The 19,418-nt window shown below is 39.2% G+C and overlaps 2 protein-coding genes across 2 annotated transcripts; both read left to right on the top strand.

Moving 5' to 3' along the window:
• Positions 1-19: 19 nt before the first annotated feature.
• atpsckmt (fATP synthase c subunit lysine N-methyltransferase) lies at positions 20-2,929 on the top strand. Its single transcript, XM_018695879.1, has 4 exons — positions 20-479; positions 1,250-1,387; positions 1,566-1,616; positions 1,995-2,929. Exons 1-4 carry the CDS (start codon positions 186-188, stop codon positions 2,214-2,216), a joined length of 705 nt encoding a protein of 234 aa, XP_018551395.1. The 5' UTR covers positions 20-185; the 3' UTR covers positions 2,217-2,929.
• Positions 2,930-2,990: 61 nt separating this feature from the next.
• LOC108896655 (E3 ubiquitin-protein ligase MARCHF6) lies at positions 2,991-19,039 on the top strand. The gene is made up of 26 exons (XM_018695877.2): positions 2,991-3,227; positions 4,680-4,779; positions 5,184-5,257; positions 5,392-5,535; positions 6,100-6,172; positions 6,431-6,611; positions 6,989-7,229; positions 7,629-7,690; positions 7,889-7,921; positions 8,266-8,317; positions 8,531-8,589; positions 8,689-8,769; positions 9,113-9,181; positions 9,341-9,415; positions 9,598-9,732; positions 9,833-9,952; positions 10,534-10,634; positions 10,823-10,960; positions 11,228-11,423; positions 11,542-11,611; positions 11,724-11,905; positions 12,013-12,147; positions 12,445-12,534; positions 12,778-12,910; positions 13,734-13,870; positions 14,708-19,039. The coding sequence occupies exons 1-25, from the start codon at positions 3,209-3,211 to the stop codon at positions 13,865-13,867; spliced, it is 2,697 nt and encodes an 898-aa protein (XP_018551393.1). The 5' UTR covers positions 2,991-3,208; the 3' UTR covers positions 13,868-13,870; positions 14,708-19,039.
• The last annotated feature ends 379 nt before the right edge of the window (positions 19,040-19,418 follow it).

The following is a 19,418-nucleotide window of genomic DNA, read 5'->3' as shown; positions in this document are numbered from 1 at the left end:
CTTTTTCATCCACTCGGGCATTTAAGAGGACTGCACAGGTCATCGTTCAAAATGCACGGATGACAGGATAACATAGGCAGAAGAGTTTAGTGGCTCATTCCTCGGTTTGTCAACATTTGTCTCCGCGCTTTTGACTGAGCATAATGAGCGCGTGCTGTTTGTTGGTATAATACGTGACTTTATTCATGAAAACCAGCGTCATGTCACAAGAAGAGCTTTTCCTGGACTCCGCTCAGACGGGTCAGAGTAATGTCAGGGAGAGCAGGAGCAGAAGCCGACTCGGTCTCATCGTCACAGGGGTGGTGGGAGGGTCACTAGTCGCCCTGTACGCAGTGGCCGCCCCGTTTGTAGCCCCTGCTCTGAGAAAAATCTGCCTCCCGTTTGTCCCAGCGACCACAGCTCAGGTGGAGAATGTACTCAAGGTGCTACGGGCCAGGTCAGGGACGCTGGTGGACATTGGGAGTGGAGATGGGAGGATAGTAAGTGTTGTCTACACCCTATAGGTATAGGAGCATTAAAAGTCTTTTTGCCCAACACCAAGATAAGCAGAACCACTGCTAAAGAAAAACTGATGGTGGTGACATAATTGTTTTACTGCACACCTCAGTTTACCTGTACAGTTACATAGTTCCTCTCTGTCCTCTTGGTACAACACACGTTATTCATCTCCACAGCATGTACCTCAGTGAAACTAATTTCAGTGTCACATTTTGAGATAGAAGAGTGGCTGTCAGAGGATTTGAGCAGGAGGGTCTTGGTTCAAACCTGCCATGTAAGCAGTGCCCATCAGCAAGTCACGTGAATCCCTCCCAGCTCCAGTGTTTCTCTTTGGACCTCTAACCTCCTTATGGAACAATAAAGTTATGCTGTTTTCACTGCCACTGAACTGCTATTAAAAGACAGCCTCTCTCTGCTGTGCCAGGGTCAATGATATCACAGAGGCAGATAGTTGTCTTGTTGTTTGAACACTAAAGAAATGTATCTACATCTCATTCATCTCACCTCCAGCGAAGCAAAGTTTATCATGTGTGTTTTCTGGTTGGCTCTGTTGCTTTCATATATTAATCCATGTCGTTTTCATGTGTCTGAAAAAGCACCACTTCAGAAACAGGAAAACCTAAGTGGGGGGAAAATGTTTCACTACCGACCAGACGGTGACTTTCTTGACATCCAGTTGCTGCTACAGTTGCTGTTAATACATTATTGCAAATAATGTGTATTTTTCCCTTTGTTCTACTTCTACTTGCAGGTGATTGCAGCAGCCAGGCATGGGTTTCAGGCATCAGGCTTTGAGCTGAACCCCTGGCTGGTATGGTACTCTCGCTACAAGGCATGGAGAGAGGGAGTCCACCACTCCACGTCCTTCCACATCTCAGACTTGTGGAAGGTCAGTGATACCTGATTAGTTTAATAAAGTATGTTGTATAGTGTTCTGGAAATAAGTATCTTCTTGTTACAGACACAAACGTGCAAACACTAGCTGTTATTTCTTAGTGTAAGAAAATGAAAAGACTTTTTTTTTTCACAATGTCACTCCCATTATTTATTTGATTGTTTTTTTTTAGGTCAGTTTTGCTCAGTACTCCAATGTTGTCATATTTGGAGTCCCTCAAATGGTGAGTTCTTCTATTTGTCCTCCTGCAATTTATTTTTAAATATCGCATTTTTATTAGAATATAATTTATGCCATGTGTGCCAATTTAGGTTACTTAAATAATAAAGTAACTAGCTCTAGCTTTTTAACTGTTCTATTAGCCCTCAGTTACACTCCAACTTATTGTTGTTGGCTAAGCTCCTTGGCTGGTTTGCTCCATAAGAAACAGACAGTATCAAAGCTTGGCAGTACAGTATGCATGTTTCAATGAAGAAATTTGCCATTCTTGATGAGAATTGTACCATTCTTGGATATAGCATTATATTTGATCTTGCCATGTAAGTTTTCAGAATCCCACATTTTTACTAATATGATATCCTGATTGTTTCTGTATCTACAGATGGACCAGCTGGAGCTGAAGCTGGCAAAAGAGTTGCCGAGCACAGCCAAGGTGGTGGCCTGTCGCTTCCCCTTCCCTACATGGGTCCCTGAACATACTGCAGGGGAGGGCATAGACACTGTATGGGTGTATGACGCAAAGGCATTCAAATCACAACTGCAACAAGTAGTGACAAGAAAGACAATGTCAGCACCAGAGGACACAACAGATTCACAAACATAAGTGCTCACTCAGATGTTGTTGTTAAGTTGTCATCAGGCATTGTAATCCTTTGATGAACTGTCTGTCTGTTTTTTTTTTTTTTTAATCCACATACTTTCTACTCTGGGATGGACTGAAATGGCTGAGAAAGACTGAAGTTCTTTTTAAAAATCCCTGTCACATCACTGTCTAAATTAGATGAGATTTAGCAGTAAAACAGTAAGAAACCTGCACAGTCATACCTTAAGCGGGCTGGAAGATCAAACAATCATTTCACAAGAAAAAAAAGATTGCCTAGGAGTGATCAGACGTTCAGACGAAGTATGGTGAACGGTTTCTTGAGTGAGGAACACAAAGGTTCCAAAAGGAAAAAATCCAAGGCACTCTTCTGGCTAAAAAGTTAAAAGGCCTTTATTCAGATGGCTATTTCATGATGGTATTCATAAGATCATGGACACAGACATTTCATATTTGACACAATGATGGTGACTGAGTGGAAAAAGTGATACTGGCCATGAATGATTGCACTGCATAACTTGATTATGTCAAAGAAGTAGCAGTGCAAGTTACAGTGTTTATACAGTGTATGGAATCACTTTATCCTTTCTTAACAGATAAAGGTGTTGGCAAGAGGCTGATAAATGTAATAAGTCTGTCTGATGGAATATTATTCACCACATTAGTTTGAATGGTACCACATGTGTATTTCTCAATAAAATCAATGTGAAATCGTCGAGCTGGCTGATTGCGCTTGGGCGCCACCAGGTGGTGAAAACATCACACAATCACATGTTGCATTGAGTTTGTCCAAATGTCCTGATCGCTCGCTGATGTAGTATAATTTGAAAATGCTTTATTTCATTTTAAAACGCATGCTCACGTCAAAGATAATTGCAACTTGAACTAAACACTAATTTTAAATGTTTACACGTAGATAGCCAGCGGGTAACGCTTTAATACTGACTGACTAGCCTTATTACTGTGGAGCAGAGCTGCCTAAGCAGCAAGTCAAGATGGACACCGCTGAGGAAGGTAGCTAATGTTAAAACCTGATTGCCCTAATTGTTGTTAACTGGTAAAACCGCTCATACTAATAATGCCTGAAATCGATTTGAACTCATTGTTAATTGCTGTCAGTAACAATGACCGATGTCACATTGTCTTCAGCTTCGACAAAAGCTCTTTAGAATTAAAGAAACCGTTAGCCAATTAGCGTTAGCTAGCCTGCTAACTAGCATTAGCTTACATCCGTTAGCCATCAGCTGTTGTGAATAAACGTGAGGTTTCTGTTGTTTTGCTTTCTTAAATACCAACGCTACATTTACCACGAGTGAGTTATAGCGGTAAAAATCCCAAACGACAGCCATGTGACATTGAAGGGATATGTATCCTGGCCAGTTCTCTAGTTACAAGCTCTCGTTTAATAAGTTTTGTGCACCCGTTATCATAACATTACGTACAGTATGATAACTAGCTGACAATACGTTCACACACCGGTCAGCCCTCCCAATTGACAAGGCTCGTTATCCGTTACACAGATTTATGACAAAGACAATATATCGTGAATAAGTCTAACATCTTCAATATATTTCTCATTGTAATTAGCGTTAATGTAGCGTTAATGTAACGTTAGACGACTACCCCCAAAACAGTTTCTCTAAGGGCTGTACATGCTACTGGAAAGGGAATAGCCATTAACTTGTCTCAAATTGTGATATTGTTGTTCATATTTTGAATATAGCTAAACGTTTATACATATACAGGCATTCATCAAGAAGTACTTTGAGTATCATAACTTGCGTTATGCTCTTGCATCCTGGGCTAATTATAGTTCTGTTATTTTGGTCATCCAGTGAACACAGGTAATCCAAGGATTACTGTCAGTGTATGACCTGTCCTATTCACTGAAGATAACATGCTATACCAAATGTGCCAGAATTTCAAATTCTGAATCATCACGGTATTAATTTTTGTGGGAAGTTTGCACATAGTTTACATTTTTTATATCTAGCATTATATTTAATGGTGTATCATGGGTGTGGATCAAGATAAATAGATGACCGGTTAATGAAATGACTAGAAGTGCCAAGTTAAAAGAAATACAGTGGCTCCAGAAAGTATTCAGACCCCTTCACTTTTAGTGCACTGTGTGTAGATTTAATTTTACATGGATAAAATAGGCATTTTTGCTTATCTTCATTCAGTAATCCATAATGAAAATATGAAAATATAACATATTGAAAAAGTGAAAACATCTAAAACTGAAATCTCTTTTTTACCAAAGTATTCTGACCCTTTGCAATGGCATTACAAACTGTGGTCAGGTACATCTTGTTTGGTGAAATTATTGGACAGTTTTAAACATGTTTTTATCATTTCAGTTCTTGAGTGCAGACTGATGCAAAAACGTTCATTTCAAATTAAATCTACAACGCATAAAAATATGTTTTCGTAATGTTATGTTATTGTGTGCCTACTGTACAGCGGACATCTGCCGGGTCTGTCGATCAGAGGGGACCCAGGACAAGCCGCTCTACCACCCCTGTGTCTGCACTGGCAGCATCAAGTTTATCCATCAGGAATGGTATGTTCAGTGACCAAGTTGTGTAAATGTAAAAATATGCAATATCCATTATTTTCTCTCCTTTCCCTTAAAAATTGTTTCTTTATGGTTACAGTTAGAATGATACCTGTTTTCCTGTGTTGAACTGGTTGGAATTGTGTTGTTGAAAGGTTTTCTAACATGTGGAAAAAATTCTTTAGTTAGCAAATAGCTGCAGTTTTAACAAAAAGATCCCCTTACATGAATGTAACAAACAATATTTACAGCTAGACACAAATTGAAACAGAAAATATTGTTGAACAAGGTAGCATTCACGTTTCATTTGTGAAGAATCATGGAAAAGTTGTGTGATTTTTGTGTGAGTGATATCAAGTTTGCATTGGACAAAAAGGAGAAACTCACTGGTTGTCTGGTTATTTTCACAGCCTACTGCAGTGGTTGAAACATAGCAGAAAAGAATACTGTGAATTATGCAAACATAGATTTGCATTTACACCAAGTAAGTAAATGCATTTTTTTCAGTAAGTAATTTCTAATTCATTAATTTGTTATGTGCTCCTCTAAGTAAACCAGTTATGAATGTCTCCCTGACTCTTTCTCACTTCCACTTTCTCCAATTTGTTTTTTCTTAAGTCTACTCTCCAGACATGCCATCTCGCTTGCCTGTCCAGGATATCTTTGCAGGGCTGGTCACCAGTATTGGAACAGCCATCAGATACTGGTTCCACTACACACTGGTGGCCTTTGCCTGGCTAGGCGTGGTGCCTCTCACAGCATGTAAGTCCCATCATTCCATTCCATTGTAATAACAAAACAAAAGGAGATTTAATCAGCAGTTTCCTCATTGTTAGCACAAATTGTATGCATTCCCTCACTAAAACTGAAAAGAAAATTAATATTCAGTAGTACTTAACATATTTAAATGAATGGAATGGTTGAGCAACATATAACAAACAAACTTTAATATAACCATTCAGCCTAGGCTGTAGCAACACATGAACTCAAATGTTTTAAGTCACAAATGACTGTTGTTACTCAAGTGGAACAAAGCTTTTGTTGTGCTTACTGGCAAAGACTATTGCTCGCCAATCTTTCCCACAGTTGTGGTATTGGTAAAACAGTCTAAAATGAACCTACTAAGAGCAGTTTTACTTAAAAAAAACCTGATTCAGTCAGAAGAATTAACTTTTAAGTAAATTATATCAGCACAATCTGTTTTTGGTGCCAGGCTCTTGTGTCTCAGGTCAGGTCTCAATTTGGTTTCGCACCAGTTGTCAGTGAAAGACCATATTCTCACAGTGCTGTTTCTGACATAGACATTTTTTTTATGTTTCCTAACAGGTCGTATCTACAAGTGTTTATTTACCGGCTCTGTGAGCTCTCTCCTTACCCTGCCATTAGATATGCTTTCAACGTAAGTTTGAATCACTCTTGTCCTGCTCCTGTATACTGCAGGTCTTTGTGTTCACCATATCTTGTACACTGGAGTTTTCTTAATAATTCCATGAAAATTGTCAATATCCTATTGATGATCATGGTCTTATTATTCATGTTAGTTCCTTCTATCCACATGTCATCTCTTCTTTCCCCCTGATCAGCTCTTTGTATCAAAGTTATGTTTGAAATTATTGGAAAATATACTCAATCCATGACATGTCATCTCTTCTCGCAGACAAAACCTGCTTGCTGATTGTCTCCAGGGTTGTTTTGTGGTCACTTGCACGCTGTGTGCCTTCATCAGCCTGGTGTGGCTCAGAGAGCAGATTGTCCATGGTGGTGCCCCTCAGTGGTTAGAGCAGAATCAACCTCCTTTAGTTCCCAACCAGCCAAATGGCCCGGCACCAGCAAATGAGGTGAGCTCAATTTATGCTGAAGACCCTATAGGTACTGTTTTCTAGATGCACTCAGATCAGGACAGGCAGTATAGTGGATTCCACATTTATTCTACCACTGGTGCACTCTGGCACATTGACAGGTTCTTAACTGTATAAGAGTTGAGTTCATCTTTTCCCAGGGCATTCAATACAATACAATACAATACAGTGCAGGCCTGAGATATCATAGACACGAGTGACAAGGCTGTTGCTGATGGTTTTTTTTCTAATGTTGTAATTTTCCAGCTGTCCTTGATTGCCAAATCCAAAACTGAGTATGGTTAATGAGAATATAAGAGGCAGACTTTGCTGTTTGAGAACAGGGAACTATAATGTTACTTATTATAATTCTACAGGTTCCTGGTGGTAACGCTGCAGCCAATGCCCAGGCTGCTGCCGACGCCGCAGCAGCCCAGCACCCCGCAGACCCTGCTGCAGACGGGCTGGCTCCTGCCAACCCGCATGAAGCTGGCAACCAGGGAGATGGGGCTGAACTTGATGATGATGAAGATGATGATGGGGAGGAAGACGAAGAGGAGGAAGAGGATGAGGAAGCCAGGGAAGAGGATGCTGCTGATGCCAATAATGGAGGACAAGGTCAGCGTGAGCATTAAAACACACAACTCTGATACATTTTAAAATAGTAGTTTTCAAGCTTTTTACATAAAAGTTTTCAGTACTGACACCATTCTCTTTTGGCTGATAATATTATATATAAGTTGAGAAGTGGCATGGACACTGAATGTGTTTTATGTGGATATTTTGTCAGCCTGATTAAACCATAACTGCAGGTTCCCTGTTGTGTGAAATGTTGCTCTTAAATAATGTTGACATAAATGCTGTAACACCTGTTTTCATTCCCTATAATGGAATGCATTAACTTTAGCCCTAGCCTGGAAAAGCAACCCACATGGTGATGGAGCTACAGAGGAGTATTGTCACCGTACACTGGAGGTGTTCCTTACTGTTTCCATTGTTTCTGATTCTCCTTTGCAGAAGATTTGAACTGGAATGCTTTGGAGTGGGACCGTGCAGCAGAGGAGCTGACCTGGGAAAGGGTAGGAATCAATTTTTTTGTTTGTTTCTTGTGTCATTAAGGGGTGTGATGTAGGTAGGACATGATTCGTAGGTAAGAAGCTGACCTGGGGTGGGATCAATATATTTCTTCTTTGTGGTATCAGTAGATTGTAGTAATTGATTGTAGTATTACCTTGTGCAATTAAGGGATCAATGACACTACTCTCTTTTTATTCCAGATGCTGGGGCTGGATGGTTCCCTAGTTTTCTTGGTAAGTGTACACACACACTTTCCACTCTTATGTACACAATTTTGAGTGTGTCTTAATGGCTGTTCTGGTATATTTCAGCCTGGTTGAAATAGAGGCAGAAATGTGACAGGAATGTCCTGTTTCCCCAGTCTGTACAGTAGAGGCCCAAAGTGAAAAGTTAGCATGACCCATAGAGTCACACTAGCCACATATACTTGAAATATGAAAAATGAAACTGAAATTTCTCCTTAACAACCTCAATGGAATTATATGTTGATATGATAGATGCATTGTCTGTATTGCAACTGTGGCTAGCAATTGTAACATTGACAGAGCAACCTCTTATATCGGTGTCTCTTCTCTAGGAGCATGTGTTCTGGGTGGTGTCTCTCAACACACTCTTCATCCTTGTCTTTGGTAAGTTATACCTGCAGTATAGTCATGACATACACATAGTCATTATCTTTGAGAAATGATCTAGTCTTTTGTGTGATAGAGGTGGAGGAGTTTACCCTTATTTAATATCAGAGTAATAAAGCATCACTGTAGTTCACTAATGGACAGACAGTATAAGACTTGTACACTTAACTACACTACTATTTCTGCTCTAACCTCTGTGTTTCCTTGTAGCTTTTTGTCCGTATCACATTGGCCATTTCTCAGTGGTTGGACTGGGCTTTGAAGACTATGTAAGTGCACAGCAATGTTTGAGGGGACAGTTTGAATTCCCTGTCAGTTTTTTTTATCATGCAGTAATTGAATTTATTTGATATTATATATGATTGCAGATCAAAGCTTCACACTTTGATGGCCTCATCACGACCATACTAGGGTATATCCTCCTGGCTGGAGCTCTCATGGTCTGCCATGTATCCTCTGCACTGATCAGATTACCTTATGTATAGAATATTACCCACAATATGTCCCACATACCAACTGGCTTATTGCTGTTGTATTTCAAACTTTTGTAAGTTGTATGAGACTAATATGTTGTTTTGTTTGTTTTCTGTAACATATTCCCCTTATTCCTAATAAAATATTAGCTATCTAGTCATAAAGAACACAGAAGGTCAGGTCAGTGGCCCAGTTTGACTCCAAGAACTTGTATGCAATGTGTTCATATATTAAAAAAGCTAAATTGATAGCTTAAAATACTGACTTGATATTATTTATCTGACATTTTGTATCAGTCCTTAACTGTGCCTCCTTCAGGCATTGGCTTCATTAGTAAAGTTCCAGAGGTCCAGACGCCTCCTGGGTGTCTGCTACATTGTTGTCAAGGTAAATCAGAGATGCAAGCCTGGAATGTTTCAAACATCTATTTTGTTTTTGTTTTTATCAAACTAGCGAGACTCAGATGGAACAATAATTAAGAAAATTATGATTACATCAACATATTATGAAAACAGAAACTAAATCGAATTTGTATTTTTGTCCCAGGTGTCCCTGCTGGTTGTCATGGAGATAGGCTTGTTCCCACTGATTTGTGGTTGGTGGCTTGACATTTGCTCGCTGGTAAGACAGTTTATGCAGTAGCTCAGTTGTTCCTGTTGTTACAATCACATATTGACGCCTTAATGACTAACCAAACAGATTGAACGCAATCACAGTGATACAGTGTATATGAATCTGATGAAGAAACTTGATGAAGATAAAAACTAAAAATAAAAATAAATCTGGGTCTTTGTTTACTGCAGGAAATGTTTGATGCCACTCTGAAAGACAGGGAGCAGAGTTTTGACTCTGCTCCTGGTACCACCATGTTCCTCCACTGGCTGGTTGGCATGGTCTACGTCTTCTACTTTGCCTCTTTCATCCTTCTGCTTAGAGAGGTAACATGAAGGACTTCAGTCAGTCACAATGGCATACTGTGAGCTCACAAAACATCAATAATATTCTAGATGTCCAACCTGTTAAACTGTTTGTGTACAGGTGCTCCGGCCAGGTGTGCTGTGGTTCCTGAGGAACCTGAATGATCCAGACTTCAACCCAGTCCAAGAGATGATCCACCTGCCTATCTACAGACATCTCCGGAGGTTTATCCTCTCTGTGGTCAGTCAAGCATTCTCCTCTTCTGTTTTCCACCAAACCTAATCCTCACTAGCATACAACAACATCAGATTTCTCTTTACCTAAAAATACCATTGTCATATTAGATTAAAAAATTGATTAGATAGTAAATTATAGAGAGTTCAAGAAGATGAAAAATATGAAGAATCATAAACAGTCCTAATGGATATAAGTACATATAGACTGCATATTGTGGTGCTTTAAAGGGACAGCTCATCCAAATTACAAAAACCCCTCTGGTTTCGTTCTGATGATATGTAGCCATGCAGATTGTTCAGTTTTCATTTTCCCAGATGTTAAAATATCCATCTTTCCCAGTACAGTGGGTGTGAATGGAATTTAAATTGTGTTGCTCCAAACACTGAAAGATAATATTTAAAAATGAAATTAGCAATCAACGTGTCTTTCCAGAAACCATGCCTCATTTCAATTTCTGGATATTCCACAGTTTTCATTGGATCTGTTTTCTATTAAAGAAATAGTCTCTGTAAAAACATTTGACAATGTTTGTGGATATTCTACCTGTCTAACAAAACTTTATGTGTGTGTTTGTATATTTCCAGGTGGTGTTTGGTTCCATAGTATTGCTGATGCTTTGGCTTCCTATTAGAATTATTAAACTGCTCTTCCCAACCTTCCTTCCCTACAACGTCATGCTTTACAGGTACATATGACAACACATAAAATTCTGTATGTCCATGGAAGTTATGGGTGATATAGTCTGTTCTCTATTGAAGCATATACAAAGGTTGCTGTGAGAGAAACTGAGCTGCCACTTTTAATTTCTTGGATAGTATATTATAAACTGAATGTGAATTGTGTCAAGCTGTGGTTTATTTCCTGTCACTGCAGTGATGCCCCAGTGAGCGAGCTGTCATTGGAGCTATTGTTACTTCAGGTTGTTCTTCCAGCGTTGTTGGAGCAGGGTCACACTCGCCAGTGGCTCAAACGGCTTGTCCACGCTTGGACATTCACAGCTGGATACATGCTGTAAGCTTGAGACACACACATACACACACAACTTTAGATGTAAAATGGTACAATGACAGAAAAAATGTAATATAAGTTGGTTACTTTTACAGTTTTCATCTATCATAATTGTTGCAAATGTTTGGGACACAGAAAAAGTACCACAGTGTTCCTATGACATAGCTAGTCAAAAGTCAAATTATAGTTTTCTCTTTGTGTCCTGTGTCTTATTACAATGATTGTGAAGTGGCATAATGACAAACTAATTGCTCAAGTCACTCCCCACAGTGACCTTCATTCATACTTGCTCGGGGACCACGAAGACGAGGACAACCAACCAAACAACAATCCTCCTGGTCGCCATAACAACAATCGGATCCCTGGCCTGGGGGAGGGGCTACACGCTGCCCATCAGGCTATTCTGCAGCAGGGTGGTCCTGTGGGTTTCCAGCCATACCACCGGCCTATCAACTTTCCCCTCAAGGTGACTGTTACTGTTATGGTTCTTCATATCATGCTCTCACTGTTGAAGCATGTGCCTCTGTTAACATTTCCTGTACAACTTATTATTTTTATTCTTTCGTGTGTGTTTGCATGTTTAGATTATCCTGTTGGTTGTCTTCATGTGTGTGACGCTGTTACTGGCTAGTCTACTCTGCCTAACAGTGCCAGGTAAGTTGTGGCCACAAGCAGGCAACCTCTGCATTTTACCGTCGCTCTTCTCTGCTCTCAGTTATTCCTCTCACCTCTATTCTTACCTGTCCTCCTCTTCCTCTTCTCCCAGTGTGTGTGGGCCGCTGGCTGATGTCTTTCTGGATGGGTAGTGCCATGGTTCATGAGCTATACACAGCAGCCAGTGGTCTGTACGTCTGCTGGCTGTCTATTCGGGCTGCCACAGTGATGCTGTCCTGGATGCCTCAGGGACGGACTGTCATCATGCTCAAAGTCCACGAGTGGACACTCATGGTAATGTTAATGTCTCTGCAGTCTTCCCAGCCAATGGCAAAAATGAAGCTCCTACTTTAATGAGTGGAAAACTGTTCTATTCTGATATGCTATCTTGTTGAAAACAGATCCTAAAGACCATTGTGGTGGCTGTGCTGTTAGCCGGGGCAATACCTTTGCTGTTGGGCCTGTTGTTTGAGCTGGTCATTGTCGCTCCTCTCAGAGTCCCACTGGACCAGACACCACTCTTCTATCCCTGGCAGGTAGGACCAAGGAGTTTGTATATGTGCAAGTGATAAAATCACACACACTGCTTGATTGTTCCCATCTGAGAAACCATATATTATATATTCATCATTAAACTGTTTTGGTACACGCACGTGTTGTCAGTAGGGCTACGTATTGTTTTTGCATATACTGAACCTCATGTCTAATGACAGTAGTATGGAATATTTCAGCATACAGTTTTGCAGAAACTGCTGATACTGAACAGATGGTGAAGTTTTGAGACTGGACCTCATTGTGTCTTGGTTGTTAATGAGTTGATGTCTGTGTGGCAGGACTGGGCGCTTGGCGTGCTCCATGCTAAAATCATTGCTGCCATCACACTGATGGGCCCTCAGTGGTGGCTCAAAACTGTCATCGAGCAGGTCAGTCGCATATCTATCTAACTTCATGGGACCACTGTTGTTAAATACTTTGAAAACATGACTAAACATGTCTAGAAATATCTCTTTAAATGATCCAAGTACAGTGGAAGCTGTTCAAAACCTTCATATAGAAGCGTACTCTAAGAACTGATCTAACTTTTATTTTGGGTAATTTGTTTAAAAAACTGAGCTGATACTGGAATGTATAATAAAGCTGTCATCTCTTTCCTCTTGCTGCTTTAGGTATATGCAAATGGTATCAGAAACATCGACCTCTATTTCATCTTACGAAGGCTGGCTGCTCCAGTCATCTGCGTCCTGCTTCTGTCTCTCTCTGTGCCCTACACCATTTCTAAAGGCATTACACCACTGCTTGGTAAGTCTGTATATATGGTCATGTGTCTGGGGTGAACATGGATTTTCTGGTACTAACAAGCATCACTTTTTGGGGGGGAACACACAGAATCATTTGTCCTCCTTTTACCCTGTTGTTCTCTAGGATTGTAATATCCATTGGTCATTTACAATGTTTACACACTAGACTGTTAAACAGCTCAGAACTGGATTTGTTTGACTCAACAAATAATGCACAGCTGCCCTCCAACTGTACTTTTTAGCTGCATGTTTTTAGCCTAACCATACCCTCCTGTCTGAAATGCTTACTGCCTTTTATAATAAACCACTATGAGTTCTTTATACTGTTAGAACTGGTTCCTTTGAATTAGATACTGTAGCAGATACAATCCAGACACAGAGGTAACAGACACCCTTAGATATCATCAGGACACAGCATAGGCAGATCCTTACTAATTTGGACACAAGGCTTATCTGAGCAGTGCTTTTTATGCAAAGCCTACCCCAGGCACCAATTTGACTTTTTTTTCTTTTTTAAGTGTTGACAAGGACAACACTTGAATTTAAACAAGTAGTCAATTAAGAATTCCCAGCCCTTATGGAAATTAGAATTTTAGTCATTGTGCAAGCCAAACTGCATCTGGGTTTGTCTTCCCTCAACTCTACATCATGCCATACTTTAATATAATAATAAAAAGTCTTTTGCTTCCTGTCATACACCTGCTCTCTCCAGTCTGTCAGTTCCTACAGACAAGACATCGCAGGCATGCATGCTCAGTAACAGGAGATTCTGCTCCAGTGGTTACTCTGTTTTCTCTTTCTTTCCTCCCTCCTTCCCTCTGTAGGTGTGCAGCCAGAGATGCAGACACTGGTGGAGAGAAGGATCTATCCATTCCTGCTGATGGTGGTCATACTGTTGGCCATTCTGTCCTTCCAGATAAGGCAGTTCAAGCGCATTATACGAACACATCAAAAATGACAAGTCAGTACACCACTGAATTTGATTCAGTCATTTTAAACTTACGTGGCAAATATTCTCACAATACTATAGTGAAATTTTGGGATATTTCAGTACTAAACAAAAATGTCTATAATATTGTAACTCTGTACTGTTTTGATTAGCAAAAACATCTGACTCTTGTTCTCATAGTCATGTCAAATGCCACTCTGAGCTAATTCCATGATTCCAGCTGAAAAAACCCCTCAGAGACTCATTTTTAAATACAAAGATGTCACCAGAATTGTCAAAGCTAATTTTGGCTGTAATTCACATTCTGAACATGATTCAAATCACTGACCCGCACAGATGTTAATATCACTCTATCTCCCATAGAGAAATAAATCCAGTCTGAATGAGGCTTTACTCACTGTTTTGCTTTATTGCGTGAAGTGATCTATCTATTTTGATATTAATGATACGGCCCAACATCCAATGGTTGATGAATTTCTGTAGTCTCACAGCATATATTGTTTTTTTTTTTTTCCCCCAACCTAATAGCAGCTGTAAGAGGCTACAATGTGTCACATGTTATTACATTATATGTGAAGTAATTTTAATTTCATTACCATTGTATCAGTGATTTTAATTTACCTTATTCATGTGGCATTTTGTTCAGTGGCATGTAACATGAAATCCTTGTGTCTGATGGAGGTATAATGTTGCAAGAATTAGACTAAAGAGCAGAAATACCCTCTTACTCTCTGAGAATGAAACACATAAAACTAAGCTACTGAAAAATCATTGGTAAAATAAAGTTGTGTGAATGTGAATCCTTGTAAAATTATTTCTAAAGAACTGTCTTTCCTGTTTCTCTTCCAGATACTTAGTTGGGCAGAGACTTGTGAACTATGAACGCAAGGCAGGCAGGAGCACATCTACTGCCTCCTACAGCACCTCCTCATAGAGCTGGCACTGCTGTGGGATCAGTGGAGCTGACTCTGCCCAGCACTGGGAGCTAACACCAGCTCCTGTGGTGAAACCTTTCTGTTTCCTCTCTGCTCGACTGTCTACTTCAAACACAGCTTGTAAACTTTTGACTGCATTCTAATACTCTTGAAGTCCTTGAAGAGTGAAGACAAGAGTCTCCACTTAATTTCTGAACAAGGCTGTTAGCCAACCAGTAAAAACTGTCAGCATGATTGAAGCTCAGCAGAACCACAACCTAGTTGACTGTCCATCATGTCCATTTTTGTCCATTTTTGTCCATTTTTGTCTTCAACGCAGCTGACATTTTAGGTTGAAAATGTTTGAGATGAAGTCAGGTCAGTGGAGAATAGCTTTTACCTCAGATTGTGCTTCCCTTTGAATGTTTGTTGTGAGATATTGTTTAGGTCACACTGAGTGTCTCTAAAGGGGACATTTTCAGATCTGTGGGGGAAATATTTGGACTTTAATGGGAATGCCCTTGTGGTTCTTTTCCCATTGTCGATTTGCCTCGAATGGCACCCTTCATCAGATTGAGGTGATATTGTAGCAATGTGATTGTATTTTTTTAAGATGTTTTTATTAGATGTGTTTTCATTGATTTTTAGTGTTACATTTCTAGAGTGAGCTGATAGATAATCCTCTAAGGATTCCTTTGAATTACAGATGTGAAATCAGATCAAAGTGACATTTTAGACAGTCTGGACAAAGCCCAGGACTTTTTTCTCTTTTTAAGATGTCCTCCTGTGAATTGTCAAACAGTACTGGCTGTGTACTACCTTTCTGAGCCCAAAAGAAGTCAAATCCATTTTCAGGAGAGGAGAGTTTACCACATAAAAAGTGAGGCTTCAACTACAAGTGTTTAAACTGGAAAAGCGGCCTTCTGGAAATTCACAATGTGCTTGTGTGACATCCTTAGATTCTACAGATTTATAGAAATATTTGAGCCGACTGATCGTCAGCGGCTTGTAATGCTGCTAATCAGCTGCTCACTCTTACCCGTCTCTATTCTATTAACAGCCATTAACAACTATTAACAACAGCTAAAGGCGACCTTTTATGTTTCTTGCCTTCTAATCTCACTTTTTTTTTTGCTGTTGCCTGTTAAGCTCAATCATTTAGGTCTCGATGAGGTTTTCTCAGTGGCAGTGCAACAGTTGCTTACCTAATGTATGGCCTTTGTGGTGTGCTACAGTGCAGTGGCGCTGGCTCTCTGAAAGTTCCATCTTAGCCAACTAAAAATGGGCTGCACCACACTTAATTCTTACAGAGAAAGTTTTTGTTAATGATAAACCCCATAACTGACAAAGCAAACATTAGCGTGTTAATAATGAAAGTAAAAGAAGTAATATGGTAAACAGGTTTACTGGTGAGTTACACTGAGAAGATTTTAAATTCCATCTCACAAAAATAATACAGCTTAAATTACAAAGCATTATGCTGATATTGTCTGACTAAAAGCTTTTACATAACTGATTGCTTTTGACTAGACAGAACTACAGGTGTTTTCTAGCAACTGATTTTTTTACATCATCAGCTAAGACATTGCTTATGTTCTAATGGTGCAACCTGTTTTGGTAAATCACTAGTTTCGAAAGTAGCTAGTAGTTAATAAGACCTTAGGAATGACTTTACACACAAACTCAGTAACTTACAGATATCTGGTTTGGTCCTGTCTTGCTTCTTTACCCTGAAGGTTAAAGTTACATCATGGAAATGTAATCATTTCCTCTAATGTTAAAAGAGAGCGCTGAAAGAAATAAAATGATCTTGTGGATCTTTAGCCCTTTACAATTCTGACAGCTACTCGCCAACTGAAGAACAGTGTATAATTGACAGAAAAACAGCTTTTCATTTCAAGGAAGCTACTGATAGATGTTAATGGGGACTGTAGGACTGTACTTGTATTAAAACAAGATGACTGCTGGCATTTTGCATATGTGCAGTTTTAAATGTAAAATAATCTGTGCACAGAAAGCATCTCTACCCTAACAAAAATCATTTGTTCAGCAATTTAGATAAAGTTTCTTCACATGATTTAAATAACTTCTCATCTTTTCAGGTTACCTAACTAACTGAAACAGTTTAGTCAGGGAACATTCAGCTTAAGAGAGACAGGGACTTGAAGAGGTGAAAGGGTCTTGTGTTGATACTGATACTGGTACTGAAAAAGGCTCTGCTCTCCTTTGATTCTTGACTGTATTCTAACTCCATGTAGGAGCTGAGTAGGAAGTTGCACCCTGAGTCACTCTCACTTTGATCTTGCTTGCTTTTTTAAATAGGTTTTGAGTTTGTTTGCTTTGGCTTTTGTTTCAGCTTTCCCATACACAGTATCTGCAGTTATCTCTATGGATAAGAAGTCACAGGGTTGCAGAAGGAGCTCTGATTGGCCATTAAGCTAAACGTTTTTCCATATTATTACTTCTGACACTTATGTGGAGAGTGAAGTGCTCACTGTGGCAATAGAGGGATGTGAGGTGTATTGTTGGATATTGTGACTCCTGCTGTAGGTGGCTACTCTAATGATGTCTTTAAAGCAACTGAGAGTTTTCTTAAATGAAATAAAATGTAGTGTGCCACCAACCTGTGATTACCACTTTTGGCCACAGTGGCTGTTTAGCCCAGATTACATCGTCTAAAATATACAGCAACAGCAACATCAAATGTGTATTAACATAATATCCCCAAGTTATAATGTAAATAATCACTGAATATGTGCTTTTGAAATCAACATTTTTTTAGGATCAGGTTGGGGTTTAGTGTCTTATTGAGAGTTTCACTGTATGAAGAGCACAGCACAAGCTAGATCTTTATATACACCACCAGTTGTTCTTGTGCCCTTGTAAACTTAGAACAGACTTCATGTGATTGGTTTGTGTCTCTTGACCCCACAAAAATATTGCAAACACAACGAGACATAGAAATGAACTTATCTTGATTAAACAAGCAAATTTACAATAAAAATGAACAGGAATAGTTTAACATGTTGTTAATACGTTTATTAGCTTTCTTGCTGAGACGTAGATGAGAACATTTATACCACTGTCATGTCTGTGTGATAGATATTAAGCCAGAGCCAGGAGATGCAGCATAAAAACTGGAAATGGGGAAACAGCAACCCTGGCTCTGTCTATAGGTAAAAAGAATTCACTACCAGTGCCTATGTAGTTCACCAGTTAACAAGATATATCTCAGCTGTTTTATATGCACAAAAAACTAATTGTAAAAACTACAGTTGGAACTGTCTCTTGGCCAGGTAGTCGATTCCTACAGTCTCTACTGCTTGTCAACTTTAAGACACCAGGAAGAGTTCTCTTCTAACTCTTGACAAGAAAGCAACATGTACCAAAATGTGGGGATGATGTAAAATCAGCATCCCCACATTGTTGTACTCCCAATATCTCATTCCTAGACCTACTAAAGAACAAAACCATTATAGCTAAAGATTTAAAAAATTAAAGGATGTTCCAACCTCTCCATAAACTAAAAGCTGTTAGAATATTTATAATGACTGAAGCAAGCCCCAGCCATTCTTTAAAAAGTATTTCTCACTGCCAGAGAAAACTGACACATTCTCTGATGGATTCTTTTTCTTAAAGTTCTAACGGGGAGATCTTAGATGTTTAAGTTTAAGTTCATTTTATTTATTTATTTTTTTTGGACAGTAAGAGTCAAGTACAGATTATGTTGTTTTTATCATGCAAATGTTTTGTTGTGCTGCACTTTATCACACAGTTTGCAATCATTTCAGAATCCATTGTGTGTTTTTATTTTCCTTTGACTGAGACTATGAGATGTCAATATTTTACTGTGGTGACTCTGCACAATGGCTTTTAAAGAGGAATTTAAGTTTAGCATCTGTCTTTGACGCTGCATTTGTGTTAGAAGTGTTTCATTTGGAGTTTGGTAAATATAAACTGCTTTCCTGTTGATATGGATTAGGTGTGACATTAACATTAGTGCTGGCAGCTGTAGTACTGCTGTGTGGAATGCTCACATTATATATATATATATATACATGATGCTATAAAGTGACCTTTTAGTATCTTTAATTGAGCTGGACACTTCCAATTTTGGTCTTGAATCTCAATTTCTAGAAGCAAATGATTTCTATTTTTATATGTGCAAAAAAGGCAGTGGCATGTACTGTAACATAAAGGTATTTACTTTAAGGTCTATTCATTGTTGGTTCAGTAAAATGAAACAATAATAAATCATTGTAATGAATTCTTCAGGTGCAGTCTCTTCTGTGTGAACAATATGCTCTTCAAACAGATGTTACTGATGTTACTCATGTATGTGTGTTTTGACTTAGAGCTGTGGTCCCCACCTAGAACTGAGGAAGTCAGTTCTCTCCACTCCTCTCCACAGGAAGCCTGTTGGGTAAGAGGTGAGATGTCTTCAAGTATCAACAAAAAAGCAAAGTTGCCCTTGATTCACCCCCTTTTAGATATTCACACAACCTTTTCTACAGTACCTTTGATGTTCATAACTGATTATTCAAGTAGGACTATTTCACTTACTTGTGAGGGTGCTTTTTGTGGGGGGGCATATGAACTAGTATCAGTAGCTCTGTTCAGTAACATGGCAGCAGAGAAGATCCTGT

The sequence above is a fragment of the Lates calcarifer genome, linkage group LG4 (assembly GCF_001640805.2).
Source record: "Lates calcarifer isolate ASB-BC8 linkage group LG4, TLL_Latcal_v3, whole genome shotgun sequence".
In the NCBI taxonomy this organism is placed as follows: domain Eukaryota; kingdom Metazoa; phylum Chordata; class Actinopteri; family Centropomidae; genus Lates; species Lates calcarifer.
This window is presented reverse-complemented; position numbering and strand designations above follow the sequence as displayed.